The 24,384-nt window shown below is 37.3% G+C and overlaps 1 protein-coding gene across 2 annotated transcripts in view; it reads right to left on the bottom strand.

Moving 5' to 3' along the window:
* The window catches only part of Serpinb7 (serpin family B member 7), a 49,836-nt gene that overhangs the window by 23,296 nt on the left and 2,156 nt on the right, over window positions 1-24,384 (bottom strand). Inside the window, exons 2-3 of one of the 2 annotated variants that reach the window (XM_008840667.2) lie at window positions 11,385-11,435; window positions 10,725-10,841 (exon numbers count right to left, since the gene is read on the bottom strand). In XM_008840667.2, coding sequence (XP_008838889.1) covers window positions 10,725-10,841; window positions 11,385-11,435 — 168 coding nt within the window. The remainder of the gene's footprint in view (window positions 1-10,724; window positions 10,842-11,384; window positions 11,436-24,384) is intronic. The other variant, XM_008840668.2, reaches the window with a different exon arrangement.

The raw sequence follows: 24,384 nt of genomic DNA, 5'->3' as shown, positions 1-24,384 counted from the left end.
CCTAGAGAGAACTGGACTGGAGGGAACATACCTCAACATAATTAAAGCCATATATAACAAACCCACAGCCATCATCATTCTAAATGGAGAAAAACTGGAAGCATTCCCATTGAAATCAGGAACCAGACAAGGCTGTCCACTAACTCCACTACTTTTTATCATAGTGCTTGAAACTCTTGCAAGAGCAATAAGACAAGAGAAGGAAATTAAAGGAGTAATTATTGGAAAAGAAGAGATCAAATTATCCCTTTTGAAGATGATATGATATTATATCTAAGAGATGCCGAAAATTCCACCAGAAAACTCCTAGAAATTATTAACATGTTCAGTAAAGTGGCAGGTTACAAAATTAACCTACAAAACTCTGTAGCCTTTCTATATACCAAGAACAAGCAATCAGAGAAAGAGCACATCGAAACACTTCCCTTCACAATAGCTGCAAAAAATTAAAATAACTCAGAATAAACCTGACCAAAGACATTAAAGACCTCTACAGTGAAACTTTTAAATCTTTAAAGACAGAGATTGAGAAAGAGATCAGTATATGGAAGGACCTCTCACACTCATGGATTGGAAGAATTAATATTGTGAAAATGATCATAGTACCAAAAGCCATTTATAGACTCAATGCAATGCCAATCTAAATCCCCATGACATTTTTTAACAGAATTGGAAAAAACCATCCTAAGATTCATATGGAAGCACAAAAGACCTCAGATAGCCAAAGCAACCCTGAGCGCTAAGAGCAATGCCAGGAGTATTACTATACCAAATTTTAAACTGTATTACAGAGCCATAATAGTCATAAAAACAACATGGTACTGGCACAAAAATAGACCCATAGATCAATGGGACAAAATTGAAGACCCAATATGAGTAAATGCAATTTCAGCCACCTGATATTTGACAAAGGGCCATGAATATTAACTGGAGGAAAGACAGCATGTTCAGCAAATAGTGCTGGAAAAACTGGATCTCCACCTGTAGAAGAATGAAACTAAACCCTATCTTTCACCTTGCACAAAAGTCAATTCCAAATGGATCAAAGACCTCAATGTAAATCCTGAAACTCTGAAACTGTTAGAAGAAAATATTGGCAATGATCTACAAGATATAGGTGTAGGAATGGAGTTTTTAAACCAGACATCAATTGCTCAGGAAAACATGGTCTACTGTAAACAAATGGGACCTCATTAAACTAAAAAGCTTCTGTACAGCAAAAGAATCAACAAAGGAAGTGAAGGGAAACCCACAGAACGGGAGAAAATCTTCATCAGTGACACATCTGGCAGAGGTTTAACATACAGAGTATGTAATGAAATTTTTTAAAAGAAGACTCAATAAAGGAAGTAACCCAATTAAAAGATGGGCTAAGGATCTTAAAAGATATTCAACATCACTAGCAATTAGGGAAATGCAAATTAAAATCACTTTAAGATTTCATCTTACCCCAGACTGGCTAAGATCAAGAAAATAAATGATACCAAATGTTGGAGAGGATATGGGGAAAGGGGAACACTCATCCACTACTCCTGGTGGGGCTGCAAACTTGTTCAACACCTATGGAAAACAGTGTGGAGAACTTAGAAAACTACAAATGAGCCTACCATTTGACCCAGTTATACCACTCTTTGTCATATACCCAAGGAATTCATCCTATTGCAGAGACACTTGTACATCCATGTTTGTTGCTGCTCTTTTCACAATAGCTGAGAGATGGAAGCAACCTAAGTTCCAGTTCCAGGGGATCCAACAACCTCTTCTGTCCTCCTTGGACATTGCACAAAATGGGTGCACTTACCTATATGGAGTAAAGAAAGATGAAATCATGAAATTTGAAGGCAAACTGATGGAACTAGAACTGTTATACTAAGTGAAGTAACACAGACTCAGAAAAAGAAAATCAACATATGTTCTCCCTCATATGTGGATCCTAGAACCAAATCCTAATAAATGAGTATGTACCCAGACATGACTATAACCAGGAGGATGGAAAGGAACCAGGGAGCTAAAGGAAAAGAAAGAACCTGCAAGAGAAGAACAGTAGGGAACAGACATTAATAAGGAAGATATGGATAAAACTTGGGTTAGTTTAAGGGAGGGGGGAGGGAATGGTATACAAGGAACCTAGGGGATAAAGGGAAAGAAAGAGCTCAAGCGAGGCAGGACCATAGGAGAAGGGTATTACTAAGGGAGAAAGGGGGAAAATGGGGCACCTTGATTGGGGAAACCATGATGGAGGGGTGAGACAATGCGAGAGATAAATAATGCCTAGCTAGTTTTAAAAACCAGAGGGAACCATATTAGTCAAACAACCTACTGACAAGTTATACATAGCAGATTAAGAAATATATGTCTAGGAAGGTTTATCTGAGAACAACTGGTCTTTGCACAAGAGTTATCTACATGGCTTATGTAATTAAAATTACCAGGCTGGTGGAACTAACCTTCTTGGATGTTTAACAGACATACTTTGAGGCCTATATTAATTTGTTCAAAGGGACATAAAGAACAGTTTTTGCTCCTTGCCCTCCTAGGTCAACTAGTTCCAGGAGACTATAAGCATCTCTCAAAATGTTCTGTAATTGTGTTGGGTCACCTGTCCTCTTGATCAAGGAGATCGTGGAGACCCCACGAGATGGACTTGAACCAGTGTCCAGTCTACAAAGAGGAGGGTCAACCTAGAGGAAACATTTCTTCCATGCTTCCAAGCAAAGCCAGCAATGGTTAAGACCTTTGACTTATCTTCACATAGGCAGAACTGGTGAAAAAAAAAAAAAAAGGAACCAGGGGCTCCTCCCAAGCCCATGTGACCCCTGAGGAACAGATCCTCAAATGGCTTTAAGAGTGAAAATAAATTGGCTTATCTGGGCTGACTGTATGGTCTTAGACACCCAAAAAGGAAAGCATAACCAAAGATTAAAGGGACTAATACAATTTTTTAAAGAGTCCATATGTATAGCTAAAGGCTACATAAAAAGCAACAATGCCAGATAAGAGATACCTTCTTTTGAATTGTTGGCCAGGGTGGCCTAAGGGACTCCCAGATAGTAACCAAGCATAGAACTGGGAAAATGAATAGCAGACCACAATATTATCTAAAGGAATATTGACAACTGATTGCTGCTGGATAAGGAGTAGCTGACCTTCTTAAAACAAAGACCTCTAGATAGGCTGACTAGATTCACCAGATGGACAAGTAGTGGGGAATGGCTGCGTGTCTTGATAACACAGTGGACAGTAGCAGGGATAGTAGAGTATAATGGCTCTAATGGCGGGGGGGAGGCTATGGGAGGGTACCATCTGGTAAGTGGGTGTATAGAAGAATAAGATGGTTTGGGATGTTCTGTGTGATATACAAAAGGAAAAAAATCAACAAATTAAAAAAATGTATTATATTTGAGGAAGAATCATGGAAATTTACATCATGATAATTAGTAGAGGTGATAAACATCACCATTGAAATCTACTCCATGACTTTATAGACATACACAGGTGTCAAGGATTCAAGTGCAACCGATTATGACTAGTAATAATCAGCTACATACAGAATAGAGACGCATGCGCCAACATCACAGCGTTATTAGCAAAAACAATGAGTCTTTCTGTAAGAAACAGTATATTTTAAAATTAAATGGAGACCTTTTTTAAAGGTTAAAAACTAGTTCAATTTTATGTCTTACAGGGTTTATACTGATTTCAGTATTGTATAACTGTATTAATTGAACAATGAACCTAAAAATTTTATAGCCACTTTTGTAAGAGATATATCTTTGCTCTGGAACCTGTTATTGAGTATTTTAAAGCTGTAATGAAATGCTTCTCCTAAAAAATAAAACAATATATATAATAAAAAAATTTACAAGTATTTACAAAAACTTGATTGTGCTACTTGGATTTGGTGTCATAGTGTCCACAGCAAGTAACTTCACAAGTTATTCAAATATTGTCCAGTATGGCTACACTTTGATTCTTTCCCTCTAGCCTCACTGACTCCATATCTATTCTGTTATTGCTTGTCCCAACAAATTAATCATTTTCTTCTGATCCCTACTCCCCCCGGCATCTATCACTATGGGATAATAATGTTATACTCCTCTGCGATTAAAATTATTTCAAATTATTTCCTTTGTCTCAGAAACAGAAGCATCCCCCTCCTTTCCCAGGACAAATCTTTTTCCATTAATGCGATCCATGGTTAATTTTATGTATCAATTTGAGTGGGTAATCAACTGAACAAATTTTACTTAGGATATGTCTTTGAGAGTGTAAGAAGTTAAGATTAACATGTGAAGCAGCAGACTGACAACAGGTTTCTCTGGTAGAGTAGGTGAGCCTCATCCAATCAGCTACGATCAAGTGAAAAGAGGAATAAAACCATAGTAAGAGGGAAATCCTACAGTTGCCTGCTCAACCTGGGCTCTGGCCTTTCTGACTTCTGAATTTCTATTGAAACATAGGTTCTTCGGTCTGTAGACTGACAACTTTGGAACTGGGGCCTTTGGGGCATCATGCTCACCAACTGTAGACTCTGGAACTTCTCAGCCTTCTTGCTTGAATGAGTCATGTCCTTATAATAACTAACTTCTTGTACCTTGCCAATCCTGTTCCTCTGGAGAATTCTGACTGAAGTGCTGTGTCTTCACACTCCTAGATCATGTCTATCATTTCCAGTTGTCTTTCCTGCTTCAACTTCCAACTCCTCTGTCTTAATACACAGACCAACAAGACCCACATTTGTCCGTTATTCAAAAATTCTGATCATGACTTTCTTTCATGATTCAATCTTCCTTCCCTTCAATCTATTTCCACGATGAATGCTTTGCAGTTTTCAGTATATAGATCAAGGATTAAACTTACTCCCATATTTGAGTTATTTACAGATGGAACCGTTTTCTTAAGTTTTTTTTTTTTTTGGATAGTTTGTTGTTAATATTTAAGAATGCTACTGAGTTTAGGTAATTTGACTTTCGAAGCTATAATTTTACAAAATTTGTTTTGAGTTCTAATAAATTTTTGGAGAAATCTTGGAATTGATGAAAATAAATTAGATATAGATAGACAGTAGATAGATGATAGATAGATAGATAGATGATAGATGATAGATAGATAGATAGATAGATAGATAGATAGATAGATAGATAGATAGATAGATAGATAGAGATAGATGACCACTTTAGCCTTAGAGACAATCTAACTGCCTCCTTGATTTGAATACCTTTTATGTATTTGTCTTGTCTGAATTTCTATTATTATACTGAATACATGAAAATGTAAGTGAAAAGATTGGTGATCACTGTCTTGTTCCTGATTTCATATGAAATGCTTTCAATTATCAACATTTGAGTAGGTTCATTGTATTAAGGTACATTCTTTCTGTACCTATTTCATTGAGAATTCCTACTATAAAAGCATACTGAGTTTGGTTGAGTACTATTATGCTACATCTATTGAGAAGATAATATGGTTTTGGTACTTCATTTCATTAATGTGGTATATTTATTGATTTTTATGTATTGAGCCATCTTCGCATCCCAGGTATACTCCTAGTTGGCCATGATGAATGACTTTTTAAACAAATATTTTGTTATTTTTTATTTTATGTGGATGAGTGTATTGTCTGTATATAGGTAAGTGCACCAGTGTCATACAGTATCCATGGAGGTCAGAGAGGGTGTAAGTCCCTGAAACTGGACTTACGGACAGTTGTTAAGTTCATGTACTGGGACTTGAACCCAGGTCCTCTGCAAGAGCAACCAGTGCTCTTAACTGCTGAGCCATCTTTCCAGTCCCAAATGAGTCTTATAATATACTGTTGAATTATTTTATTTTCTAGAATTTTATAGAGGATTTTTTATTCTATATTCCAGAAGGATATTAACCTATAATTTTCTCTCTTGTTAACACTCTTGTCTAACTGGGCAATGCTGACATTTTGATACAAGTTTGAATGTTCATTCTTCTTTAATTTTTTGCAAGAGTTTCAAAAAAATTAAAATTAAATCAGTAAACATATGATGAAACTTAGCAAGGCCAGAGCTTTTTCTGGAATAGACTTTTTATTTATAGTTCAGTATCCTTATTCATTATGGCTCTTGGCAGATTTCCCATTTCTTTTTGATTTAGCCTTATGTTTTCATATGTTTGTGTTTCCTTATGTTTCTGTGTGATTTAGCCATATATTTCCAAACACTTTATCCATTTTCTAGACTATTCCCTTAGTTGGCATGTAATTTTCATAATAGTCAATATCATTTTTATCATTTTTTGTCATGTCCATTTACTGTCTCCTTTTTCCCTCTGAAATTATGAGCCACTTTTCTTTTTCTTTTTTTTTTTTTTTTTTTTTTTTTTTTGGTCTTTTTGAGACAGAGTCTCCCTGTAGCCCCAACTGTCCTGGAACTCACTATGTAGACCACTGCCTCCCGAGTGCTGGAATTAAAGGTGTGCACCACCACACCCTGCTTGAGCCACTTTTCTTATTAGCCTAATCAAAGTCTTGTGAATTTTGCTTTTCTCTACTAAAAGACCTACTTTTCATTTCATTTATCTTTTCAGTTTCTTCTCTAATATCTCTTTAGTTTATATATGTTTTTTAATTTATTTCCTTTATGAAATTAGGCTTGGTGTGCTTTTATTTCCTAATTAAGTTGCAATGTCAGATTTTCATTTGAACTTTTTCTTCTTTTAGTGAATATTTATTATTGTGAACTTCTCTTGTATAACTACCCTTTATGTATCGCATAAGTTTTAGTAAGTTGTATGATTTTATCATTCTCAACATATTTTTTAAGTGTTTTAAATGTGTATACCTGAAGGCTATATAACAAGAAACACAGTGCCAGTCAGGAGAAACCTTCCTTTGAGTTGTTGGTCAGGGTAGCTCAAGGGACTTCCAAAACACAGGTTATTGCCACCGTACTTGATTACTTCCAAGAACTTGAAGGTAAGACCCTATTGCTGAAGACAGGGGCATACTTCCAACACAGGACTTGGTGCAATGGAGCTGGAACTGACCTGGAAGCCTCCTCCTCGAAGACTAGCTCTCATACCTCTAAGGGATAGTCTGCAAGATACTAAGGGAGAAAATCAATCAATGGTCCAACCCCAGCTTTAAAGTCTAATAACAACAACCGGTACAACGAATTATAGTGGTGCAATAGTGGCTCTTTTATCTTGGGGGTAATCGCCAGCTATCTAATTGAACTTAAAGCCCTCTCAATGGGAGGAAACTCATGTGTGGCTCTGTAAACAAAACCAAATACATGGAACTAAAGAGGTCATAGATCCTAAAGAAAACTCTACCTCTATCATATCCCTAGACAAATGTAATCTTTTACAGTATGTTAAATGTGAATCCTTATATTTACAGACAAGTATACCAGTCACCACTCATCAAAGAAGCTTCTTTTTGCAACAGATGGAGACTGTTAAAGAGTTCCACAACTGGTTACATGCAGAGAATATGTGTCTGAGAGATGCCCAGCCCTAAGTAATAATGGAACCTCTACAGCTAAGGCCCATGGAACATGGCAGAGCAGGAGGTAGAGTAAAATGTAATTGTTTTACAATTACATACATATGTATGTGTGGGTCTCTCCCTCCCCTCAAGGGCTGTTGGCCACTGATCCATGAGGACAAAGGGAGCAGAGGTGACAAACGGGTTCAGGACAGCCAGTGAGCACAACAGAAAAGACTCTCCGGGGAGTCAGATTCAGTGATAGAGCTCCGTTTATTCAGTGGGGGTCAGGGAAAATACAGTGTGGAGACAGCAGCCAAAACTTCAGCTGACAGGTGCTCATGGTATGCTTTATTTACATGTGGTAGGGGGATCCTATCATCCAACTATAGGGCAATGCCTAATTATCATATAGAAAAAACCTGGGGGCAATTTTATTGCAGGTAACTATGCCAAAGATCATGTTCCAAATAAAGTAAGGCATCCGTGCTTGGTGGCACTTTCCAGGTAAGTCAGGCAAAGAGCAGAAGGCCCCCCTCTGAGAAAGTGAGTCCTTCCATATAGCACCAAGCCCCTTAGAGCTATCTGGAAATGGTGGACTACAACCTTAGCAGCAGGGTCCCCCAACATGTATGTGTAAATTATATTGCGTACTACAATTATATTGACCCCAATGCCCCTCTCTTATCTTACCTCTCTCCCTCAGAACCTCATCTTCTCCCAAATGACCCTCCTTTTTACATTCATGTGTTTCATTTTTGTGCCCCCCCCCCGAGTTTAATTAATGTTTCTTATCTTTTAAAGTAGAAAGAAGACCCAGTAGATAGATCATAGTCTGTGATGGAATATGAAAGTTGGGGGAAAGACATCAAAGACAGCCTAGTGCCTAGTGGGTCACTCAGTACAAGAGGGCAAAGAAAAACAGAAGGTCTAGAAGCAGAAAACATGATGCTCCCTTAAGGACCTACTCTCTGCAGTACAGAGTTGAGCCTGGCACTGAGGACAAGGGATGACCCAGCGCACAGCTTTGGACTACAGAGAGAAGGAAGATAACCTTGAGGAATTATAAACTGTATGAGAACATCAGTTCTCCCTGTACAAGACAGTAGATCAAAAATGGAAGGTGATAAAATCAAAATCCTAAAACAATCTATATTTTAATGGTAGCTGAAAAAATAATGATGTACATGGGGACCAAGATGAAGGTACAAGAAAAATGTAAAACATCAGCAAGAATAGTCTGCTTCTATGAAACCATGAGACGAAGAAGTTGAAGGAAGAATGTTGACTGGTCACAAGTGAGAATCTAGCTGGGATAGGGCACTGTGGTCACTGCTACAGTGGCAATTGTACATTAAAGACTCTCCATAGACTAGCCCAGGGACAATGCCAAGGATCTCTGTGGCACTGACCTGGATTTGAAAGGTTCCTGAAGAAAGAAGGACATTTAAAAGGATGGTTAGGGAATGGATCCATGGGTAGTGAAGTATGACAATGAAAGATTGAATAATTAAAGACATCTAAAGAACAGGTAGGCTGGGGGTAAAAGAACAATAAGCATAGGATTCTGTAGCCAGAGTAAGAGGGTGGTGTTTTAACAGATTTCAGAATTGAAATAGGTCAGGGTATCAATGAGTTTCAGAGTATAATTTGACCAGCAGGGTAGAACATCCACCTAGGTAAATGGTCCCAGTCCTCAGGAACACTGAAGCTACTCAGATAACAGCACATTCCAGGGGATTATGGAATGGCATTTAAAAGTCTGACAAAAGGATATATATCATGAATTAGCAGAGGAGAGAAAACAGTGATACCAGAGGTAATGAATGAATCTTTAACAAGGTCATACTTTTTGTAAAGACAATCTATTCTTATCAGTTCTAGCACATTTATTCATATTCAGGTGTGGGTAAAAAGAGCATTAATAGAACAAAAAATATTTTGGAGATTGTCTAACTTTGTGCTGTTAATAATTAAAAATAAATGATTTGTTACATTTAGAATCAAAAGGAGGTTTTGGAGTAAAAAACCATACTTATCAATATTTGAGAGGATACACGAGTGATCTCTCCATTTTCCACATGCCTAATCACATCTTGCCTTGACTGTGCCTTCTGACTACATTGTCTTTTCATGCCGTGAGTGCCAGAACAAAGCAGAACACGGAAATATACCATAAATATTTGTATGGTGTACAAATCAAATCTCAGTTTAAATGAGTTAACGATCCCTCAGGGGCAGAGCAGTTTGTGTGGGAATAGAGCAGCCAGGTATGATGAGTACACAGGGTGTGTAAAAATCCTTGGGGATGATGGAAAAACAAAAAGTGGCCTAATACTTCATAATTGGCAGAATACCAAAGGATTTGGGAGTGGTGCTGGGGAGGGGCAAAAAATTTGAGTGGGTGGAAGACAGAGGAAACAGTAATGCTTGGGTGGAACACAGAGAGCTGGCAAAGATGTAGATGATCAGCCCAGCATGTCACCGAGGCAGAGTTTTAAGGATTGTTGTCTGAGTGAAGAAAGAGAGGCAAAACATGTGCAAAGAAACATGGGCAGTGTGACTATGTAATAATTCAAACTAGGTGAACGGCTTCTGGCAACCATAGTAACAAGTGTTCCAAAGCATGGGTTGAGCTTAGACAGTACATTCTAAACCTCATTGGCCTTTGGGTAGGCAGGATGCTGTGATGTAATCAAAGCCATTCAGAAATATTATTAGTCGGCTGACCTATTTCCAACTCTGTACTGAGTCTGAGCTTCTTCTCTGCCAGTGGTTGTGATGGCTGGCCTTATCTGTCTGTTATCTCCTTAAGAGAAACTCATGTATAAATAATCATTGAAAACAAAGAACTGGAAGGAAAAATGAGTAACATATCTGAGAAAAAAGGTGGTGAAGAGAGACAACTCACTCTGGGAATAACAAAATATGGCAGTAGACCTTCCTTCAAAGCTCAAAGGAAATACTGGTTTATCTCCCAGGCCATCTACTCCTCACACGCCCCACCGCATCTTTATCAGTTATAACTCAACATTGCCACTCATGCCAATATTCTCTCTGATTTTGGAGACCATCATTGGACCAACCTGGATATCTAGGTTTGCTAGGTGAAAAGCTGATGTTTTAAAGAATATACTATCAGCAAGAAGAAGAAATCATTTTTATAAGGTTCTTAGGAAGGTACAAGGCACTATTCACAAAATAGACTGAGAAAGACACAGGTCTAGAGTGTGTGTAACCTTCTGAGATAAGCAATTTTACCCACCTTATGAAAGTCAAACACTTTTTCTGCAAAAAGTCCATTGGCAATGCTGAGTTCGTAGTCCTTATGAGATGAGTTTATATCAGAAAGAACTCTTTTCAGTTGAAACTGGAATCCTGGCTGTTATTAAAGAAAGGCACACAAATTTATCCTTGCAAAGCAAGGATATGTATAATCCCACTTGTATGTGAAATAAACCATGCATGTTACAATATAAAACAACCAAAGAATGCTATAAAAGTGGTAAATGATGCATCATCTGTATCAATATATTTGCCCTTACCCATACTATTATCTGTGATCAAATTTAAAAAATACTCAAATAAATAAACTGAATACAATTAATAGAAAACAATTATAAATTTGCCTTAAATGCATACTAAACAGTTAGTTTTGCCAATGTCACTTAACTGTAAAGAATAAAAGAGAAAGGCAGATCATTTACTTTCATGCTATCTTACCACAGTCTGGCAAACAAGCAAAATATTGGTAAATAATTGAGTAAATTATCAAAAATTGCATTTGGAATGTCTACAATCTGGGTATCAGAACCAGTTTTCTTTGTTTTAATAGTACCGAAAACATTAAGATATGTTTACAAGATAAGAATTCCTTCAGTTTACTCTCACGTTATGTTTTCCATAAGGAACAAATTGTCGTTACCTGATCGTTGGGAGAGTTTCCATGTCTTGAGGGGGTATTGAAGTAAAGTGCCTACAAAATGACACAGGGAAAACCATCATCAGAATCAGAGAGTACTAGGGGATCGGTTAGCAAGAACTAGTGAAAAAAAATATTTCTTTTGTGCTGGGCATGGTGTCACAAGCCTTTAATCCCAGCACTCAGGAGGCATAGGTAGGTGAACCTCTGTGATTGAGGCCAGTCTGGTCTACGTAATGAGTCCCAGGACAGGTGAGGTTTCAGGGAGACTCTGTCTCAAAAATACCAAAAATATTTTTAAAACAGTTTCTTCACAATAAACTTGTCTAATTCTCATTTCAATTTTACTATTCCTGGAGCTGATTCTTATTATGATTCCAAATGGACATCAATGGGCTAAACTCCTCTAAGTTTAAATTATTTTCACATTTTCTTTCTCTTCTACTACTTACTTATCTCTGGTTAGCCATGATTTGGGAATTTTTTTTGAATGTGCTAGGTTGACATTGCTTCCACTAAAATATGTTTGTCTGCCAGTCACTCCACACGTGAGCATTTATTAGAATTAAGTGCATGTGTTGACAGCTTAGTCCCCAGTTCTTCAGTGCTTAGAAGTCAGAATTTTGAAAGGGGATTGGATCCTGAGAGTTCTGGCTTCCTTAGCTGATTAATCTATTTATAGATTCCTGGTTTCATGGATTTGGAATAAGAAGCTTAGTTATAAATTAAAAACCCACTCACTCTCTCGGTTTGCTTTCTGGCTGCCTTGAGGTGGGCAGCTTTGCGCTACCACACACTCCACCATGTTCTACCTTACCATAGGTTCAAAGTGACAGCCAACCACCCACAGACTGAAAACTCTTGAATTAGGAGACAAAATATTCCCTGGCCTTTTAAAGTTGATTTATCCAATATTTTGTCACAGTAACAGAAAGTTGACTAACACAGTTCCATGCAACTGAACTCAACAGTTTAATATGGTCCATGAAATACTACTACAATTATCACTACCAGAACAGCATAACTCAGAATGACTACAGACTATTTTGTGACCTATGGAATACCAGAGCCTCTTTTAAAAAAGACCTAGTAGGTTCATTTAATCATTTGAGCCATCTACTATCAATTAGATCATCAATTTATGGGTTCGATTAAGATTTCTTTAAATTTTATCTGCCAGTTTCTGACTCCTCTCCGCTTTTTAAAACTAATTTTATGGAATCATGCATCATGTATATTGTCTCACACAAGGCAGAAACAACACAAATTCACCTCAGGTAGTCATTTGTGCCGACCAACTTTAAAGACATGGGTTTTGGATTTTTGTTTTTTGTTCTTTGTTTTTTTTGCATCAAGTATGATTTCAATTAGGCCAGGGATATTTTGTCTGATAGAGAATATTCTTGTTGCTGCTAGAAACATGGTAATGGTCATGAAATCCCGACAACAAAGCACTGAAATTTTAAATTTTAAATTAAAATTTAAAATTTGAATCAAATTTAAAAATTCTTTAATTTAGGATTAGCCTATAGAGTTTTATAAAATCTTAAATATTTCAAGTTTGGTGAATTTAATATTAAATGGGCTTATTTTAAAGAAAAATGTGCTGTATTCATATTCATAATTAAACAACACTGGAAAATTTCATATTTTAAGCTCAGTTGAAAAGTTCCTTATGCTGTCAAGGTTTAAAATTTGTTTGGGCTGGAGCTCCTTGCCCTCCAAGGTCAACTAAGTACCAGGGGACCATGGAGCATCTCTCAAAATGTCCTATAACTGTGGTGAGTCACCTGTCCTCTTTTCAGGGAGGCCATGGAGACCCCACCAGATGGACTTGAACCAGTGTCCAGTCTACCAAGAGGAGGGTCAACTCAGAGGAAACATTTCCTCCATGCTTCCAAGTGAAGCCAGCCATGATCGAGTAGGACCTTTGACTCATCTTCACACAGGTGGAACTGGTAAAAGAATGGAGCTGGGGCTCCTCACAAGCCCCTGTGACCCCTGAGGAACAGATCCTCAAACAACCTTTAGAGTAAAAACAAATTGGTTTACTTGGGCCAACAGTATGGTCTTAAACACCCAAAAGGAATATATAATCAAAGATTAAAGTGATCCATATATTTCTTTAAGAGTTCAAGGGATTACACTTCCAAGACATTAGACTTAAGTCCATATAAAATGTTATTTAGACAGAGTGGACAATAACAGGGATGACAGAGTATATGGGCTCTAGTGGGGGGTGGGGAGAGGCTATGGGAAGGTGCCATTTGGGATGTGGTTATATAGATGAATAAGATTGTTTGGGATGTTCTGTATGAAATACACACAAAAAATAAACAAATAAAAAATTTGAGTTATATTTGAGGAAGACGCATAAAAAATTTCCTTCATGTTAATTAGTAAAGGTGAAAAACATTACCATTGAAATCTACCTAATGACTTTATATCCATGCTTAGGTGCCAAGGATTCAGAAAGTAACCAACTGTGACTAGTAATAATCAGATACATAGAGATTAGAGATGCATGTGCAAACATCTAAGTGTTAGTAGCATTAAAAATAAGTTTTTTCTGTATGAAACAGCATATTTTAAAATGAAATAGAGATCTTTTTTAAAGGTTAAAACTTTATTCAATTTTATGTCTTATAGGGTTTATACTGAGTACAATATTGTATAACTGTATTAATTCAACTGTGAATCTAAAAATTTATAGCCAATTTTGAAAGAAATGCATCTTTGCTCTGAAATTGTTATTCAATATGTTAATGATGTAATGAAATATTTCTTCTAATCATGTGGTTACTAAATAAATAATTTTTAAAAATAAAATATTAAAAAATATGTTATTTAGACAATTATTTCTCATTGATGATTTTGTTTCTAAGCAGAAAGTGCTGCTCAGATGTAAGACTTCAAATCTTGGTCTGCAATACTGTAGTGCCCATCTGTAGCTAAGGGAGACAATTCACTATTGTTCTAAAATGATGGCTAAATTTGTTTTCTGTCCATATCTAGAAGCCTTTGAGAGGGAACTGACATTGATTCTAGTCATTCTAACAGCTATCAAAGAACCTGAAAACAAATTCTGAGTCCATCACTCTCAATTCCAGCTTTGGCAGACAGAAGAAAAATGAGGAGGAACCCAATAGAGGGATGCTTTTGAAGTTCTCGTCAAGAAACTCCAATGGACTCTGATACGAACATTTGAAATTTCCCTGTTCTGACCTTTCTCTGATTCCCTGTCTAGAACTTGTAATGCTAACTATTCTTGCCTTTACTTCTCCTTCACATCTCTTATTGACCAATCAAGGACTTTGTTTTCTCCCTACAGAGATAAGAGTTATGCAATTTGGGAGTATTTTTCATAGAACCACTGAAGGGGCACCCCAATTGCCTCACCCTGTGTCCCTGTTCAGCATGGAAGAAGCCAGAGCAGTCTGCATCCTGATTTCCTATTGGCAATTTGGGTAACCTCTTCAGAGGATTGTGTGATAAAAATAAGAGTTAGAAATTGGCTAGGCAGTTAGGGTAAAAAGACCCCTAAGAAAAGTAGCCAGTTTCTTGGCTAAGAGTCAAAATGTCCTTGTGCCTCATAAGCAACATACTCCATTCCAAAGACCAAAAATATAAAAAGTATTTGGGAGCTCTTATCTAATCCCTAAAAGATTTTAGGGTTACTTCTTCAGAGTAGCAAAAAGCCCCATTAAAAAAATAAAGAAAGAAAAAGTACATGAAGTTGTCAGAAAAAAATGATGGGGAGGTATAGGAGGAGTTGGATGGAAGGGGAGGGAGTGGGTGTGATTTAATCAAAACTCCTTATATGCATGTATAAAATTCTCAATAAATTTTTTAAAGTTAAAGAAGATACTATATAGCTTAATTGGGGAAACCATGATGGAGGGATTAGACAATGTGAGAGATAAATAATGCCTAGCTAGTTTTAAAAACCAGAGGAAACCATATTAGTCCAACAACCTACTGACAAATTATACATAGCAGATCAAGCAATATATGGCTAGACGGACATAAAGGACAGTTTTTGCTCCTTGGCCTCCTAGGTTGACTAGTTCCAGGGGACTATGAGCATCTCTCAAAATGTCCTGTAATTGTGATGGGTCACCTGCCCTCTTGATCATGGAGGCCAAGGAGACCCCACCAGATGGACTTGAACCACTGTCCAGTCTACAAAGGGGAGGGTCAACACAGGCAAAACATTTCCTCCATGCTTCCAAGCAAAGCCAGCCATGTTTGAGCAGAACTTTTGACTTACCTTCACATAGGTGGAACTGGTAAAAGAAAGGAGCCAGGGGCTACTCCCAAGCCAAGGGGACCTCTGAGGAACAGATCCTCAAATGACCTTAAGAGTGAAAACAAATTGGTTTATCTAGGCCAACTGTGTGGCCTTAAACATCCAAAAGGAAAGTATAACCAAAGTTTAAAGGGGCCAATATAATTTTTTAAGAGTCCATATGTATAGCTAAAGGCTACATAACAAGCAACAATGCCAGATAAGAGATACCTTCTTTTGAGTTGTTGGCCAGGGTGGCCCAAGGGACTTCCCAGCATAGAACTGGGAAAATGAACAGCAGACCCCAATCTTATCTAAAGGAATATTGACAACTGATTGCTGCTAGATGAGGAATAGCTGACCTTCCTAAAACAAAGACCTCTAGATAGGCTGACTAGATTCACCAGATGGACAAGTAGTAGGGAACAGCTGGGGGTGCCGACAACACCGTGGACAGTAGCAGGAATAACAGAGTATCAGGGCTCTAGTGGGGGGAGGGAGGTTATGGGAGGGTGCCATCTGGGAAGTGGGTGTATAGTTAAATAAGATGGTTTGGGATATTCTGTGTGATATACACACACAAAAAATCAACAATTTTTTTAAAAATTAATTATATTTGAGGAGGAAGCATAAAATTTTACATCATGTTAGTTAGTAGAGGTGATAAACATTACCATTGAAATCTACCCAATGACTTTATAGACGTACACAGGTGCCAAGGATCTGAGTGCAACCAATTATGAGTCATAGTAATCATATATACACAGATGAGAGACGCGTGTGCCAACATCTCAGTGTTACTAGCAAAAACAATGAGTCTTTAAGAGACAATGTCTTACAGGGCTTATACTGAATTCAATATTATATAACTGTATTATTCCAACAGCAAACCTAAAAATTTTATCGCCACTTTTGAAAGCGATGTATCTTTGCTCTGGAAACTGTTATTGAGTATGTTAAAGCTGTAATGAAATGCTTCTTCTAATCATGTAGTTATTAAATTTTTTTTTAAAAAATAGACCGAGTATATTTTATTTACCTATTCATTCATCAAATACTGTTGAGGTCCTCCTGTATGTAGTTCAAGGCCAGCCTGGTCTACATAGTGAGTTCCAGGACAGCTGGGGCTACAGGGAGACCCTGTCTCAAAAAGACCCCCTATTAAAAAAAAAAAAAAAAAAAAGACACTGCATCAATATGCCTAGTGCCCTCCTGCCAGGTATTTTCTTACTTGCATTGCCTCCCATAATTATCTATATGCAAAACTATTTTACTAATAATAAAACTTTATACTGATTTAAAAAAAATGTTTGGGCTGGAAAGATTACTCCATGGTTAAGTGTACTTTTTGTTCTTTCAGAGGCTCAAATGTTCAGTTCCCAGCATCCACATGGCAGCTAACAACCATCTAACTCCAGTCCCAGGTATCTGATGACCTCTTCTGGCCTCTGTGGGTACTGCTCGCTCGTGGTGCACTTACAGAATTGCAGCCCAAACACTCTTACACATAAAATAAAAATAAATATTTAATATTGTTGCTAGTTTATGATGTACTTTAATCACATTTAATTCTTCACGAGTGAATTTTGTTTCAACTGTGAGTGATCATACATAGCATGTGCTTATCTGTGAAGGATTCAAAATGTTAAACTAGAGACTGGGGACTGTGAACCAGAGACCTTTGGACAATTCTGGTTCTTTAGTTCATAAGAACTATTTGCCATGTAAAAAGGCTTCCTTGTCTTTAAATTTATAGACAATAAACTCTCACAGTGAGAGCTTGGCACTTAGGGTTATTACAGGCCATATAAATCCACTGGAAAGTTTATGTCTGCAATGATAAAGTATGAAGAAAATAGATCTTCGAATCATAAACCTTTCACTACACTGTGAGCCTCGCTTCTCTGCATCATCTCTGTCCACCCTTCACTGTCCTAAGTAGTGTTATCACTGTCAATCACCAAGGAAGAAGGCAATTTCCTTCATGGAGAGACAAATAAAAAACCCTTATTTGAACATTTTCCTGCATGATGCATAATATGCAAACCTTTAGAGTTCATGGACTTCTGAATTGTTCATTTACTGCTTAGAGAAAATTAAATTATATTTGGAGCCTGGAAAGAATGAGAGAAGATTTCCTGCTTCTTTTGGCCAAAACACATTTCAAACCCTAATGCCATAATTACTTCAGTGAAAGAGGAATTTAATTTTCATGGGTTGTTGGGCAAAGGTGGGGGTTGCCTTTTCATAGTAATAACTCTGGCTTGAAATGGTGTCATGACTCCATTATTTCATAAATGGTGTCGTGCACCTTATTTCCCTATCAAACCCCTTCTTTTCTATTGTGACTGATGGAAATTTTAACATATTTTGTAAGTTGAAGTTCCCACTCCAAAATTTGCAATGAACAATGTATTTTCCCACTCATTGGAGAAGGACTGAGTGTCTCTCCTAGAAAAAACCATAAAGTATGACTGTTAAGCTCCCTCAGGCAGTCACAGAGTTAGCCCTTGGAGCTGGAAATTGGTGAGGTTTCCAGCATTACTCTAAAACAGAAATTAGCAAAAATCACTGAAGAATAAAAACTCAGTGGGTTAAACACATAAAAAAAAAAAAAAAAAAAAAAAAAAAAAAAAAAAACTTTGTAAGTTCAAAATGTCAGTCTTCTTTAAAAGGAGATCATAAAGAAACATGCATACATGCATCCCACTAACTAGCATCATTTACAGTTACATGAACAGCTCATACAAAATAATTCATGGCTACAATTTTTCAGGTCACCTTGGAAAGGAAAGGATCAGAAATGATGACATGATTCTGACATCTCAAGCAAAAGATGATTCTAGAAAAGATTAAATTATATACCATGGGGCTGGAGAGATGGCTCAACAGTTAAGAGCACTGGCTGCTCTTGCGGAGGACCTGGGTTCAATTCCCAGCGCCCATATGGCGGCTAAAACTGTCCATAACTCCAGTTCCAGGGGATCTGACACCCTCTTCTGATCTCCACAGGTATTACATGATACAGATGCAATTACATACATGCAAGAAATACACTCATACACATAAAATAAAAATAACAAATAAAATGTTTTTTTTTTTAATTCAATACCTGGGGTTGATTCTCTGGGGCCATACCAATGCAGTTAACTTTATCCAGGTACCAGGGTAGAGATTGGGAAAGAGATCAATGATCTCAGTCCTAGCTAGAAAGTTCCTCTTTACTACTCTTTCTTGTTTTTTGTTCAAAAAATAAATGACAGAAGATTTTCAGCTAAGTCAGATCAGATACATACAACAATTAATTACTAGAGGTAAAGGCCATGCTCAGGAGGAGGACCTCACAGACCACTGGCACATGGTTGTCTCTCGAGCTGCTCCCAACAGGACCTTGAAAGGATTGCTCAAGTCCAGCACTAGGGGCCTCAGCAACCATGAACTAGATCTAGCAGGATGTTCTAGATCTCAGCGATCACTCCGTTTATAGTGTCAGAACCTCCAGTCAGAGGCCATCGATAGGACAGTACAGACAGTAATAAAAATAAGTAAAAATAAAGTGGACAAAAACTTGTCTACATTTGATGTTGCAGAACAAGAAAGGACCAGGGAACAACAACAATACAAACTGGTGAAGTGATGAATGTATTAATTAGTCTGATCTAGTCTTTCTATACTATATACTTACATCAGTACATCACAGTGTGCACCATAAATACCTTTATGCCCATAAATATTGCTTGTCAATTAAAATGTATTTAATAATCAAATTAAATTAAACTTTTTAATAAAAGTCCTGATAAGACACACCATGAATTTGAGACTACATTAGTTTTGGTTGTTTACATGTTTATTTGTTGGCACACACACATGAGGCAGGTATAGCTGTCATTGGGAAATGTACCATAAACAGGAAGAAAAAATTCAATAGCTAGAAAATCAAATGTGTAATATTTTTGCTTGCACATTCTGGAGAAGCAATTTAATAATTATTCAACTTGGGAAAATATTGAAATTAATAAAATAAAAACAAAAATGAAAAAATTACTTAAGCTAGAAGCAGGTATAGCATTAACTACCTGGGCACAATGACATAAAAGTGAAAAGTAACCATTAAATATCTAGGAAATATTAAATGTGAAACTCAGTCATGACTTTGGAGATGCAATTTGTGATCCTCCAATTGTTTGACATTAATCAGTTTTTTTTTTCTTTTCCAAATTGGCTCTAATAAACCATTTTTAAAATAATTTCTATGATACCCATCTTTATTTGCTTCTGTACTCTGTGTAGAATTCTCCATAAGTTCAGGTCTATGACATCTCAAAAGCAAAATGCTTCCTCTACTCAGGAGTGGTAAAAGGTACTGCACACATAGCAACTGGCTATGGAGTTGCTGAGGCAGAATGAACATGCCCCAGGTTTGGATAGGCAATGCACAGACAGCTATGGACACATTTCACTTCAGTTCCATCTACTTATATGAAAGGTCAAGATAACCCTTAAGCCATGGTGGATCAGTCCTACTGACTCAGCTTGTGATTCCTAGACTCTTGCGTTTTCTGTAACATGTAGCTTTGCATGAAGGAGTCATGTGTACTCCATTTAACTACATTTCTGAGAGACTCTCTCAGGTGGTTAGGGCCATTCTGAAACTGATAAGAGAAATTTTGAAGGGAATCTGGTTAAAGCAGTCAGTGTTAGTGAGTGTCTCTGTGAAGGCTTTCAGTTTCTGACTCCAAATTACTCTTACTGAGAAAGCAGAACAACTCAGGCTATATAATACCTTACAAAGACAGTCACTATCAACCTTAGATTCAATAGGCTAAGGAGAACAGGAACCAATCTGAATTTCTACTTCCTCTTTATCTGGAATGATAATAGGGATAGATTGAGCAATAAGAATAATTTTATATGCAAATTAGTGGTTATTTAAAATTCACAAGTCAGGTCTCTGCAAACTTCAATGTGGCAGCCGAGACTTAATAACCTTCGAGTTACTTACCCCCTTACACTACGCTGATGTGGAAGATGAAGAAATCAGATCTCCTTTCTCATTTTGGCACAGCCAAACAGGTAGATTTACAATGCCTCAGAAAACACAGTAGTAAAGCCAGGCATGGTTATGTTCACCTTTATTCCTGGCACTCAGGAGGCAAAGGCAGATCTCTGTGAATCTAAGGCCAACCTGGTCTACATAGTAAATTCCAGGCCAGCTGAAGCCACAGGGAGACCCTGTCTCAAAATTAAAAATTAAAAAAAGAAAGAAAATACAAATACAGTGGTTGTCTCCAACTGATAGAAAAAAAAATGAATTCAAAGACAGAATGTGCCAGGGTACTCTGGGCCTTAAACAAATCCCTGTCTTTGTTTCAAAAGGGACATCCCTGATCACTGGATTAATATACTTTTGTTATTAACAAAGAGAAAATGCAAAGATAAATCTTTATAACTTGAATTATGTCATTACAATAGTTTCATTCTCATGGTTTTACAGCACCTACACAAGATAACAAGTAAAGCTTGCTTCTTAGCACTCCCAAAATGAAAGAAAACAAACTTGCCAGTCATCTCAAGTTAAGGAGAGACACAGTGTCCAGTTTGTACCTACTGACCTTGAATTTGAAGGATTCCTTTGTATCGTTCCTAAAATGAGAAGTCAAGAGCAGGAAGGTGTAGTTTGATCTTTGAAACAGTTCAGGAAGAAATATTTAATCAGCAGAAGGCTGAGATCACATTGGGGCTTATATTTTATAGTTATATAATGTTATCCTTGTTACACTATAAAGGGCTTTATAAATATTTCATTTATTATTTTTATTTTATGTGTACGAGTGTATTGCCTTGCATGTATGTAAGTGTACCCATGTCATGAAATATCCGTGGAGGTCAGAAGAGAGTGTCCGATTCTTGGGAACTGGAGATATGAATGGTTGTTAGCCACCATGTGGGTGCTGGGAACTGAACCCTGGTCCTCTAGAAGAGCAGCCAGTGCTTGTAACCACTAAGCCAGTCCCATAAATTAATTTTTAATTTTATATTTTATTTATATTTATTTCCTTTATGTGTATGAGTGTCTTGCCTGCATGTATGTAAGTGCAGCTGTGTTGTGCAATGCACAGAGAGGTCAGAGAGGGAGGCAGATCCCTTTGTTATTGTTGTCATCATCATCTTTTTTTTTGGTCTTTTTGAGACAGAGTCTCCTTGTAGCTCCAGCTGTCCTGGAACTCACTATATAGTCCAGGCTGGCCTCGAACTCACAAATATCTGCCTGCCTCTGCCTCCTGACTGCTGAGACTAAAGGTGTGTTCCACCACACCCAGCTTATTCTTTTTATGTGTATGCATGTATTGCCTGCATGTGAGTAAGTGCATCCAAGTTGTACAATGCCTGAGGAGATAAGAAGAGGGCATCGGGATCCCCTGGAACTGGAGTTACAGATGGTTGTTAGCTACCATGTGAGTGCTGGGACTAGAACCTGGGTTCTCTGTAAAAGCAGCCAGTGCTCTTAACTGCTGAGCTATCTCTCTAGTCTCTGCTTTTTAATTTTAAATAAAACTAAAGTATAAAATAAAGTCAGACTGATTTCTGCTCTTTGGAGCTTTAAATCATTTGCTCATTGCTTATGAGCCATCTAGTAGTTAATGTGACACTAAAATATTATAAATATTCAGAAGACAGTCTTCTTTATTATTTGAGTAAAATTTTAGGGATTACATATATTTAACATTATTGTTTGATCATTACTCATTTTATTCCATTTTTATATTAATTTGGTTTGCCTTCTGATATTTCTAATTTGCTGTTACTTTTTTACTTTAAAAAAAGTCATTATTGTAATGAACTCAGAAACAAGAACATGTTGGTTAGAGCGGGTACCTTACTCTACCTGAGTGCTATGTTCATTTCTGAGTTTATTATAATGAAGTGATTTTTACTTCTAATTAGCCTTTAGAAAGCTGGGATGGTATAGTATTGAAGGACACACATCTGTTTTCTCTAAACGTAAGGATTTGTTGCTTTAACAATAACACTATCATGACTACAGAGGCATAATATTAAAAACTTACAGGTCTTATTTATTTATCACTGATCTTCTATTCCTTCTTGCTTCCACTGGAGTCATCCTAGGAGTCCTAATCTGCCATAGCCACTAGTGTTTTTATGTAGGAAAGCAGAGTTTCTTTGTTCTTTTTGATAACTAGTTAACAAATTCAGATGATGACAAGAAAGTCACAAGTCTGTGCAATGTGCATGATTCAGGATACTTTGATTAAGCATTAAATAGAGACAGTAAATCAAGCTTCCCTCTGAGCTTCTACCTATGTACGCATGCCAAATCAGGAAATGGCTGCTTCTTCTTCCAGAGTGGTAGAATAGAAATATATATTACAATGATTATTTTTAAATGTCTTTGGTAAATCCCATTGCATGTTAGAAAATACAAATTTGCAGAACTTTTATAAATAACAGTGTAATCAAAATTCATGTCTTATGCTAAATATAAATCTAGTCTAGTAGAGTCAATGCAACTGTCATATGAGAGAGGAACAAGTAGTTCCAAGAAAAGGAAGAAAGCAATATTTCCCCTACAATGATAGAACTAGGTAAGAAAAGTCAGTCATATTAGCACTAATTGAAAAATCTGAGGCTAGGTCCTGGAGAGATGACTCAGTGCTTAAGAGCACTGGCTGCTCTTACAGAGGACCCGGGTATAATTCCCAGCACCCACATGGTGGCTAACAACTGTCTGTAACTCCAGTTCCAGGAGGCTTCGATCAGCTCTTCTGACCTCCATGGTCATTGCAAGACACAAGTGTACTTACATGCATGCAGGCAATACACTCATACACAAAAAAATAAAATAAAAATAAAAATCTGAGGCTAAATGCATAACTGTGTTAACAGACCTTTTTGGCTCTATTGCCAAATGTCAAGAAACTTTCATAATACTTTAACTCCACTGACCCTCAAGCATGCTGACTATTGACTTCAATTTTGCAATGAAACCTGGCCTTCTTAAAGAACTGTTGAACCCTGAAATGAGCCAAAAAATTTCAAGAAAAACTCAGCATACCATGTCAGAATGTAAAGCCTTTCTAGGGTTATTTAGGGTTGCCTAAAAAATACAGGAACTTGTACTGAGGGATACTCTAAGTTGACTTGATAGGCCTTAACATATATGACAGAATGCATGAAACCTGGTTGGGGTGCTATGAGAGGGTATGGATAGGGGAGGAGGTATAAAGGTGATTAAGATATTTTGTATGAAATATGCAAAAATTCAATTAAAATTATACAAAAAATGTAGGTTTAACTAAAGGTACTTAAACTCTCATAGACTGTGATATTGAGCTGGCAATATCAGTGGGTCAAGTGTTTGCCACACAAACATGAGAACTTGAATTTGAATCCCCAGGACACATGTAAAACTAGACGTGATAACTCACATATCTGTAACCCCAACTCCCTAACAAGAAGAAGGGAGGGGAGGCAGGAGAGTCTCAACAAGCCAGCAGCCAGCGAGCCTGCCATATGCAGTGAAACAAGCAAGGGACTCTATCTCAAACAAGGTAGAAGGTGAGGACCAACACCTGAGGCCATCTTCTGACCTCCACATGCATGTTTTGGGTAATGAGCACCCACATTTACACACAAGAAAGCACTGGTGCCGCGCCCGCACACACACACACACACACACACACACACACACACACA

Source organism: Nannospalax galili, unplaced genomic scaffold (genome assembly GCF_000622305.1).
Source record: "Nannospalax galili isolate Female #2095 unplaced genomic scaffold, S.galili_v1.0 scaffold298, whole genome shotgun sequence".
Lineage (NCBI taxonomy): Eukaryota > Metazoa > Chordata > Mammalia > Rodentia > Spalacidae > Nannospalax > Nannospalax galili.
Note: the sequence above shows the minus strand (reverse complement) of the source record. Positions and strands in the feature narration are given on the sequence as shown.